The 10,437-nt window shown below is 48.5% G+C and overlaps 1 protein-coding gene across 1 annotated transcript; it reads left to right on the forward strand.

The window, feature by feature from the left end:
- Positions 1-4,474: 4,474 nt before the first annotated feature.
- LOC135822866 (taurochenodeoxycholic 6 alpha-hydroxylase-like) lies at positions 4,475-6,823 on the forward strand. Its single transcript, XM_065335701.1, has one exon. The coding sequence runs from the start codon at positions 4,486-4,488 to the stop codon at positions 6,037-6,039; it is 1,554 nt and encodes a 517-aa protein (XP_065191773.1). The 5' UTR covers positions 4,475-4,485; the 3' UTR covers positions 6,040-6,823.
- Positions 6,824-10,437: the final 3,614 nt, after the last annotated feature.

Here is a 10,437-nt window from a genome sequence, read left to right on the forward strand (position 1 = left end):
AAAACAGTTGGATATAAAAAGAGAGCCGAATGTAGCCGAAAAGCCCATGATCCTGGCATAGCCCTTCTATCAGCCCAACAAAAAGAACTGCGGGTAAAAATCGACTCGACAAAATGCCCAGACGGGAGGAAATCACTGAAACGCGATCGGAATCAGATATTACACCAGATACGAGATATCGCCCGGAACAACTCTGAAGCCCGCCTGGACTCCTTCGCTCAAGAAGTAGAGAAGCTGAAAAACAATGCAAGGGTCTTCCAAGCAGCCTCTTTGCTGCGGCGGCAGTCTCCCGCGCCATTGGTTGTTCATGACGCTCTTGGACGGATAATCGCCAACGATAAAGAAGCGGCAGAGAAGGTAGCTGACCACTTCAGGCAGCAGTTTCGGGATCCATCCGCAGTAAATGATATTCTGAGACCGCTGGGCTCGAAGTATCTTGAAGAAAGGATCAGCGCTGCGGAGGTTGCCCTGGCAATTAGATTACTGAAATCGCAGAGGGCAGCTGGGCCGGATGGCATCCCCGGGGACCTGATCAAGCATGCTGGTGAGAGGGTCGCACATGAGATCGCTGCCATTCTAAACCAATGTTTTGCGGATGGCAGTGGAATGGATCTTGGATGTGGAACACTAATCCCGCTCCCGAAACCAGGGAAACCCAGAGGGCCGCTAACCAGTATCAGGCCAATAATACTCTTGAACTCTATACGCAAATGCCTGTCAACAATCACACTTCGCAGGATTATGCCAAAGATTGACTCCTACCTATCTCCAACCCAGAGCGCTTCCCGTCCGGGTCGGAGTACCGCGGATATTGTCTGGTGTGGCCGGTGGCTGGCAGCCAAGGCTGAACGTTTCAAGTGGCAATGTACGGTCCTCGGAATGGATATGAGCAAGGCGTTCGACACAGTGCAGCGGGGAAGATTGGTGGAGGTAATGAAACAAATAGTTAACACAGATGAGGTACGAATGGTGGAGATGTTGTTGCACAACACAAGGCTAAGAGTGAAGATAAAGAATGCGCTCTCGGCAGAATTTCCAACATCAATAGGCATCCCACAAGGAGATAGTTTGTCGCCGGTGCTATTCACCTGTTATCTCGAAGCGACAATGCGTTGCCTGCGTCCCAGGATATCGCCAAGACCTGCCCTACTGAATATTGGAGGGACAGCCTACACGACTCTCGATATGTCCATACCTTGCGAAACAGCATACATGGACGACGTTAACCTGTACTCCACGGACCGTCAACATCTAGCGTGCGCACTAACAGAGGCAGAGGTAGTGTTCAAAGAGTGGAACCTCAACATCAACCCTACCAAGACCGAGTGGACCCATCTATACCAAGAAGAGGATGTTGCAAGAAGAGGTGAGGAACGATGGAGGTCCACCCAGTTGCTTGGTTCACTGTACGGAGTCACAGAAGACCTCAAGCGCCGGCGCCAGCAAGCCGCAGCTGCCTTCAACACACTTGTCAACCTGTGGATGCGGAGACAAGTTATCTCTGAAGCAACCCGCCTGAGGTTGTTTGATGCATTTGTGCTATCTATTTTGACCTACAACTGCGGCGTGTGGGTGCTTTCATCCCGGGATGCTACAGCAATGGATGCGTTCCACAGAAAGCAGCTCCGCCGTCTATTAGGGATATCTTACCCGGAAATTATCTCCAACACAGACCTATATGCCCGCTGCAATGCCGAGCCAATATCCGTACTAAGCAGAAGAGCACGGTGGAAACTGTTTGGTCATATTCTACGCCTCCCTGAAGCAACTCCAGCGCAGGTGAGCATGACAGCGTATTTCCAGCGACAGAATCGGGGCTGGCTCGGACGCCCGCGCATCACCCTACCAGTGGTGATAGACAACGAATTAGCTAAGGCAACGTCCATGCGTCTCCGGAGTCTGAAGGACCTGGAGACACTGCGTTTGGTGGCTCGGAACAGGCAATCATTCAACGATATAATCGCACAGGTCACATTGTAGAGTGCAGATCACCTAGTGCTTTCAACAATAATAACGTACTTCCACATTATGGGAATTTGGTATAACCCCACACCCGTCATCGTTGAATATTCGATAATAGCGTGGATTTCCCCAACAATAATTATATTTTCATTTTTTGTTATCCTCTCCCATGCCGTTGTACATAAGCGGCTTGCCGCGGATATGTCAATACTACTACTACTCTTGCCTTTTGCTTACCAGATAAATAAGCCTTTTTACAAATGCTGTATGCACTGCTCTTTACGTTATTTTCTCCCTATGCAAGTCGCAACTCCTGTTTTGAGTTGTTTTTCTTCTCTCTTTTTCTTTCCCTACTAGTTGCTGTTACACTCACTGATCCTTATGCACAGATATACAGCATTCCCTCACTAGTGGGACCATTGTTATTAGGCTAGGGCCTGTTTTGGACTTCCCACTCTAAATAAAGAATACAAACAAACAAACTGACGTACATGTATATAATTGTGTGTTTCACATTTTTATGTGACGGCGTTCCACTGAATAGCCACGAGAAAGCGTAATGGAACTTTAAAACTTTTTTATCTGAGTTGATGTTGTAATGAGTGATCTTACTTTTTACCCGGAATGATTCCCTTTTCTATGTTTATTACATACAATGTAAGCATGAGCCTCCCAAGTAACAGTTGGGTGGTTTGTTGCTTAGCGTCGTCGAGTTTTATAAGACCGGTATGTCCAATCACAGTGTCTTACGATACTGAGCCAGTAATAAATGAATAAATCTTGTTACAGTCGTGGACAGTGGCTGCATAACTCGTTCTCATGTGTTTCTTCTCTCTTTTTTTTTTACAGTGTCTTACTACTAGTACATTATGTACAATGTAGTTTCGTGATCATTCAGTAACCTTCTGCTTTCTTAGTTTACGTATTCGTGGAGACAGACATGAAATGAACGCAATAAATAAAGCAAGTTGTGCACTCAATAAGAGAAAAATCTGTTCGCTCTTAGTTGTTTAAAAATTTAGATCAGTGGCTCTCAGTGTTGTATATTGCACCCCCATGAAGTGGTAACTTATCTCTTTGTACATGTACATTGTAGCTTGTGATTGCAACTGTTTGCTTGATTAGTGGCTTTCACACCTCTCATGGTTCGCACGGACACTTGTAATAATACACCTCACGGCATTGTGAGTATTGTATGTGTTACTCGTTGATTTAGCTTTGCAGATTGGAACGAAAACGTTCCGGTAACCTGTGCGAACGGTGTGTGTATTGAACGCACATTCGCACAACTATTTACTTGCTTTATTTATTGCGTTGACCCTTAGTTACCGTGCACGCTTGGGACTTAGCTCGTGGTCTTCTTCGTTGTGCTTTCTTTTTCTCTCCTTTCATCCATGACTACATTGGCTTAGCGTCCGAGTTCAACTCTCCGTTTGTCACAATTCGTCTTCGTTTAGCTTCCCTTTTCCATGTCTGTTACATAAACTTGAGCCTCCCAAGTAACAGTTGGGTGGTCTGTTACTTTGCGTCGTCAACTTGTATTAAGACCGGTATCACTATTGTCTTACTGACACTTTTTCTGACTAGGGATCGGCGGATTCTGCTCGAAAAGCAGTGAAATTGGCAGAACCATACAAACCTTATGGCGGGCAATTCTTCGAATTCTGCTCCATGTCTTTATCCACATACCAAACATGCATGAAACTAATACTTACTAGAAAAAGTACCGAATTCTGCCAATTTTTTTGCCGGCAGGATCCGCCGGACCCTATTTCTGACTCTTTTTTCTTACCATTTTTTCAGTCTTTTCTGAGTCTTTTCTGAATCGCACCCACGTAAACGCATATCGAACAGCTATTGCTTACATGTATACACTGTATTTCGCGAAAGGATATGATTGGCTGTTTTTACTGCTTGGCTGACATGAACTCAGCGTGCACGTACGCGCACTTCTATCGTCCAAGAGCACAGCTACAGCCTTACAGGTGCAACGAGGTACATACATGTATTATTATGTCATTGTACTACTACCAAGACTACTACTGATAACTAGTTGGTTATTTCCGTGCCTACAGTCATGTGACATGCCAGAATGACCGTAGACTAAATATAGATGTACATGACTTGTACATGTACGCACCATGATTCTGGATATCGTGGGAGGTCTCATGAGTGAAGTCACAACTCACTGTAATCACAACTAAGAAAGTCTAACTCTAAGTGATGCTGTTCAGTCAGCTAGTATTACACTCTGCATGCCTCTGAGCTCCGCGTGTCTGTCATGACTCATGAGACTTAAAAAAGTAGAATGGCTTTTAATAGTCAACACTTGCTTTTTAAGTTGAAGGAGAAGGTTGGAAGCATGCTAGCAGCTAGTTTTAGAAAGTGACCGTACAAACGTACACAGTCATGTACATGTACAATGTTGTCTATCGTGTCGTCCACTACCGATGCAAGCTGACATTAAAATACTTGTCGCAGCCTTTTCTTTTGGCAGAAGCCTTGCGTCGGTGGCTGGTCAGCATGGAGTTCCTTCAGTTGACTCGTTTGCTGGTTTTCCTCGGTACCGTTGCGGTGTTTGTCCAACTAGACCTAGTTCGTAAAGTCTACAAGTACCTTCGCTGTCACTACTATGTGAGAAAGCTCCCCGTCCCTGCTGAACCACGATGGCTTACTGGACACTCGAGTTTCATACAGCCGGAAGCTGCCTTCCAGTTCCACTGCGACTATCTGAGCGATCCAGAGAAGCGTTTGCCCGGCGTGTTCCGCTATCACCTGTCTCAGTTTTTATACATGGTCAACGTCTTTGCGCCACATACCATAGAAGCCATGCTCGCTGGCTCGCATCCCAAGCTTTCCATCGTTGCTCATCTTACTAGCCCTGTCACTGGAGAAGGTGGGGTGTTATTCACCAATGGAGAGAAATGGGCACGCAAGAGGCGATTGGTTGCTCCTGGATTCCATAAGAAAGTCACACAAGACTATGTGAGCGTGTACGAATCAGTACTGGACTCGTTGATAAGCGACTGGTCTGAGCTCCTACTCAACTCCACCATCAAATCCGGACCGAAGAGCAAGTCCAGAGTATCCATGAACATGGCCTCGGCAAAACTAAGCATTAATGTGCTGGTGAGGTGTGTCATGAGCTACGAGCTCAGCGAGACAGAGACACTAGACTTCAAGCGAGCCACAGATGTTATGGCTCGGATGGTGCAGGAACGCGGAACTAACGCCTTTCTGTACCCGGATTCCATCTATTTTCGAACTGAAGCTGGTAAGGAATGTCTGAAACTATGCAACATTGTTCATACTGTGACGGATAATGTCATAGCCAATCGCAGGAAGCAGCTGTTGGACGATCCAGACGCCGCTGCACCGAAGAAGAACATTGATTTCCTGGACATCTTGCTGACTGCACGATACGAGGATGGTGCTGCGATGGACGATAGAGAACTCCGGGAAGAGGTAACTGTCTTCTTGATAGCTGGTATGTCATCATCTGTTGCATCACAGTGGCTATTCTACTACTTGGCGGCCAACCCGGATATCCAGCAACGATGTAGAGAAGAAGCACGTGCGGTGTTGTGCCCGGACGGTGGTGAGCCTGTGTTGACTGAGCAGAGTCTGAATTCTCTGCAATACATCACACAAGTCATAAAGGAAGTCCTGCGTATAGCCACACCAACTCCCCAGATTTATCGTGAGCTTGAGAAGGACACGATGATTGGCGGATACTTGATTCCTAGCGGAACCTGGGTCGTCCTCAGCATATGGGCTCTACATCACAATCCAGACATTTGGAAAAACCCGATGACTTTCAACCCATCTCGCTTCGACCCAGGTGGAGAAGCTTCGAAGGCTCCACCGTTCTCGTACGTGCCATTCAGTGGTGGTTCTCGGAACTGCATTGGAAAGAATGTGGGGTTTCAGCTGTTGCGAGCAGAAGTGGTGAAGATCCTGTTGCGCTTCAAGCTCTCCGTTCCTGATGACCTTCTGGACCTCAAACAGCATTTGATGCTGTTTATTGAACCTTCCAAGCCGATTGAACTGCTCATCGAGGAAGTTGGGGATTGCTGAGCTGGTGGTTTTTTGTTTTGTTTTTTACTGAACTCCACAGAACCATCAGATGCTACACAGCGGGGGCGGCGGCATATTGGATGGAAGTGGTAAAGAAACGGGCTTTTCCAAAAAATCCTGAGAAATGTTCAACAAAAATTTCAAAACACGACATTATTTCGTTCGCTAATCTCCGCTACCGTCGTCTCACGTGGCTGCAGAAGATGTTACGAGAGATAGGAGAGTCTCCAGCAGGCAGCGCATCCATCTTCAGGAAGTGGAAAGAGAAAATGTCATGGTCCTTGGTTGAGGTAAATGCTGAACGTTTGATTTGTCCCAACCAAGATTTCAGCACTTGGTTCGTCACGATTTTCGCTTGCCAGCTAACGTCTCCGCACTCCAGCTTCCCCTTGTCGGTGTCACGTCCCAGTACACAACGGAGAGGACTACTAATAAACAGTTCACGGCGCCAACATCGCTGAATACAGCACTTCTTTCACTTCGTGAATACAATAAGACAACTGAAAATGACACAATTCTGCATGCAGTGATCGATAGGCAGCGGCGGATTATGCCGGCATAATTATTGGCATAATTTGGTGGTTGAAAATTTGGAGCATAATTTGGCATCCTTTCGGAGGTAGGAGCATAACTACATGATTGTACCACAGTTCTAGTATGTACGTATGCTACTTGAAGTACACAATTGTGTACAATGCACCTGATCAGTGCTGGTGGTCTGCATGTTAAAGGTTCGGAGGTCATGCAGATAGTGTTTTCAATGAAAAGCAGGGTAGAAATCATGGCAATACAGTATTGTATGCTCGAACTCGTCTTGTTCAAAGTTCTTCCTCACACGGAAACAGTACATGTAGCAGAAGATGCAAGAGAATCAGCCTTTATCAGGTTTTTTTGTCTCAGTGACGTGTGGTAAAGCTTTTTTTAGCTCTGAAAAAATCTCGTGGTTGGGCGTTTTAGCCCCACATATGCCCGTTCCGGGATCATGGAGACCACTGATACATCTCGGGAACCAGCTGAAGTCGACCCATGGCGGAAAGTAAGCGCCAGGGACCTGATGGCCCGAACTGTGCTATTTCCAGCTCCAAAGGATTTGAAACTCGCCGAGTACGTGAGCTGCCTCGAGCAACACGGAATAGGAGCTGAGCTCATCCTATCTATCCAGGTCAGTTCGGTAGGCCAATGCAGATTAACGTTCACAGATATCCAGCTTGCCCAGTTAGTCGTGAAGAATGGCTTCCATATCAATGGACAACATATCCTTCCAAAATCCTTGACAGAAAACACTCATGTTCAGTTGCACATTCACGATGTTCCTGTGTGGGTGTCGGATGGCGCCATTACAGCCGCACTTGCTCCATACGGTACCGTGCAGGGCGCCATCCGCCACGGTAAACTTAAGGTACGGGACAACGTTGTTATTGCAACCGGAGTCCGTTTTGCAACCTTTGTACTGGGGTCGAATAAAGCCGTACCTTCGTACGTGAAATCCAGAGACGGGAAAGGCACTTTCCGCGTACATTATAGTGGCCAAAAGCCCACGTGTCGGATTTGCAGCAAGCCAGAGCACCTTGCCAAGGACTGCCCTGAGGCCCGCAGTACCACTGCCAGTACCGGTAGTACACAGCAGTCACAGCATTCAATGTCACCTACATGTACAGACACTGAACGCACACGTCGACTCCTGTCTGATGTGGTCGCAAACCCAGCCCAGACAGAGCAGCAAAGTAAAGCCCAATCACAATGCCCAACATCCAAGTCTAAGCAGGCTAATCTCCCAGCAGCTGACAAGAGCGACTCCAGCTCCTCTGAGTCTGAAGAGTTGCCTCTTTCTGCTGATACTGAATCATTGGTCGACAACGAAAGCTTATCCAAGCCAGAAAACCAGCAGCTGTCTAACTTGCCCTGCGACTCCGACAGGGAGGCCAAGAAGGCAGACAGCGATGCATGTACAGCCCTAGGCCCACAGCTGGGAGGCCATAGCGACGATGATCCTGATTCTGGCGGGTGGGAAGTCAACCGATCCAAGCGTTCACGCCATAGCGTCACACCTGATCGGGACCAGAGTGCCACCACCACTGGATCCAAGCAACGGAAAAAACGGAAACGAAAATCTCCTGAGAGTGGCCAACAAGTCCTGCAGTAAGTCACTTCAGAAACTTACCGCTTTGATACACATTTACCTTTCATTTTTACACCCATGCCTAGTTCTGTCATTCATCACAATACCGTTAAATGTTCACTCAGACTCCTTTGCACCAATGCATTTAGCTTAGGAAACAAGCTAGCTGAGTTCCAGCACACACTGCACCAGCATAATCCCGACATAGCAGTAGTGACGGAAACAAAGTTTTCCTCTGAAACCGTTCCACCATCCGACTCCACATTCCCTGGCTACACCACCTTCCGGCTGGATCGAACAGCACGCGGTGGCGGAGTGGCGGTATGGATCAGATCTACACTCCCAGCCATGGTAATTGATGAGTTATTTTCTCCACATCACGAACTCATTTGGCTATCCATTCAATTGTCCCCTGGACAAAAGATAGTCTTGGGCGCTGCTTACAGGCCAGGTTCGACGGGGCCCAGTGACCTTACGCTCATTAACCATCTCGATGACATCCTTCCCTCTGCTCGTGCACTTGGTGCCAACCTCATACTCGCCGGTGATTTTAACGTGCATAACCGCAATTGGCTCCATAGCTCGAAGACCACACCTGCGGGGGAAGCCCTCGAAGACACATGCACAGCCCACTTTCTCACGCAGCACGTTCAGAGTCCTACTCGCGGGGATAACACACTCGACCTGGTGATGTCCACGTTCAACTCTCCAGTGACCACGCAGATAATGTCCCCTATTGGTCGATCTGACCACGCTGTAATTCTTTCGGACTTCACAGGTGTTCTTCCTACCCATGAAGCGGCGGTGCAACGAACTGTCTGGCGCTATGAAAAGGCAGACTGGAACCGCCTCCGATCCTTTTTCCGCCAGGTTGACTGGTCAACCGTCATTACTGCCAACCCAGAAACTTCGTGTGAGCACGTTACTGCCACAATCATGAAAGCCGTTTCCCAGTTCGTTCCGTCCAAGACACTGACAGTGAAGTCAACGGATCCGAAATGGTGGACACCTGAGTGTGCAGCCGCCATGAAGGAGAAGGACAAACGCTGGCGCACTTGGAGGAAGCACCCTCACGATTTTGCACTGAAACATGAGTTTACCCGTTCTGTAAACAATGCTATCGCAGTCCTCGCTAGATCTAGAGTTTCCAAAGAGAACAGCCTCAGACATAGCTTGTCGAATGGGTCCCTGAAGGAGAAGGAATGGTGGACGAAGCTAAAGTGTGCTTGTGGCGAGGGTCGGAACACTGACATTCCCCTGCTCGTTGATAGTGAAGGTTGCGAGAGGGCCACAAGCTATGAGAAAGCGGAGGCTTTCGCACGTTTCTTTTCCCACAAGTGCAGTGTGCAAGGCCGCGACCTTACCACGATGGACTTACCGGACACGGCATTCGCTGACGCACCTGCACTAACGACAGTCCACTTTCGCCCGGATGCAGTCCACCGGCTTTTAGCTCGCCTGGATGCCTCAAAGGCGACTGGACCCGACGGTATTTCCGCTCGTGTCTTGAAGGAATGCGCCAGAGAACTTGCCAAGCCACTGTGTCAGCTCTTTGCTCTTTGCTTCCAGCACGGAGTCCAGCCACAAATGTGGAAGACTGCCAGCGTGGTTCCAATCCACAAGCGATCTTCACGATCCGCCCTAAGGAATTATCGTCCAGTTTCACTGCTGAGCATAATCTCTAAGATCATGGAGAGCGTTATCAATCGTCAGCTCATGAATCACCTTGAGCGTTACAAACTCCTAACACCCCACCAGTTCGGGTTTCGTCGCCGCCTCGGGACCTCAGATGCGCTACAGGCTCTACACCACGCCTGGATCACAGCCGTCGGCCGAGGCGGTGCAGCACGTATTCTAGCCGTGGATATTGCCGGAGCATTCGACCGTGTGTCCCATGCTGCCCTCCTCCACAAAGTCCGCCATCTTGGCATTGGCGGCCCCCTGCATACCTGGCTCTCTTCCTACCTAGGTGGACGGTCCATTCAATGCTTGGTGGGCGGCCAAACCTCATCGCTGTATACCATATCAGCAGGAGTTCCCCAAGGGAGCATACTCGGCCCCACACTCTTCCTGATTTACGTGAACGACGCCTCAGAGACCCTGTCACCCGGAGCCCACCTGGAGGCGTACGCCGACGATACTACCTTGTACAGCCTGATATCCCTCGACACATCCCCAGCCGACGCAGCATTGAGCCTCCAGACTTCTGTTGATCGCTTGCATCAGTGGGGCTGCAGATGGCGCATCTCCTTCGAACCGTCGAAGTCCCAAGCCATGAC

Source organism: Sycon ciliatum, chromosome 8 (genome assembly GCF_964019385.1).
Source record: "Sycon ciliatum chromosome 8, ocSycCili1.1, whole genome shotgun sequence".
Lineage (NCBI taxonomy): Eukaryota > Metazoa > Porifera > Calcarea > Leucosolenida > Sycettidae > Sycon > Sycon ciliatum.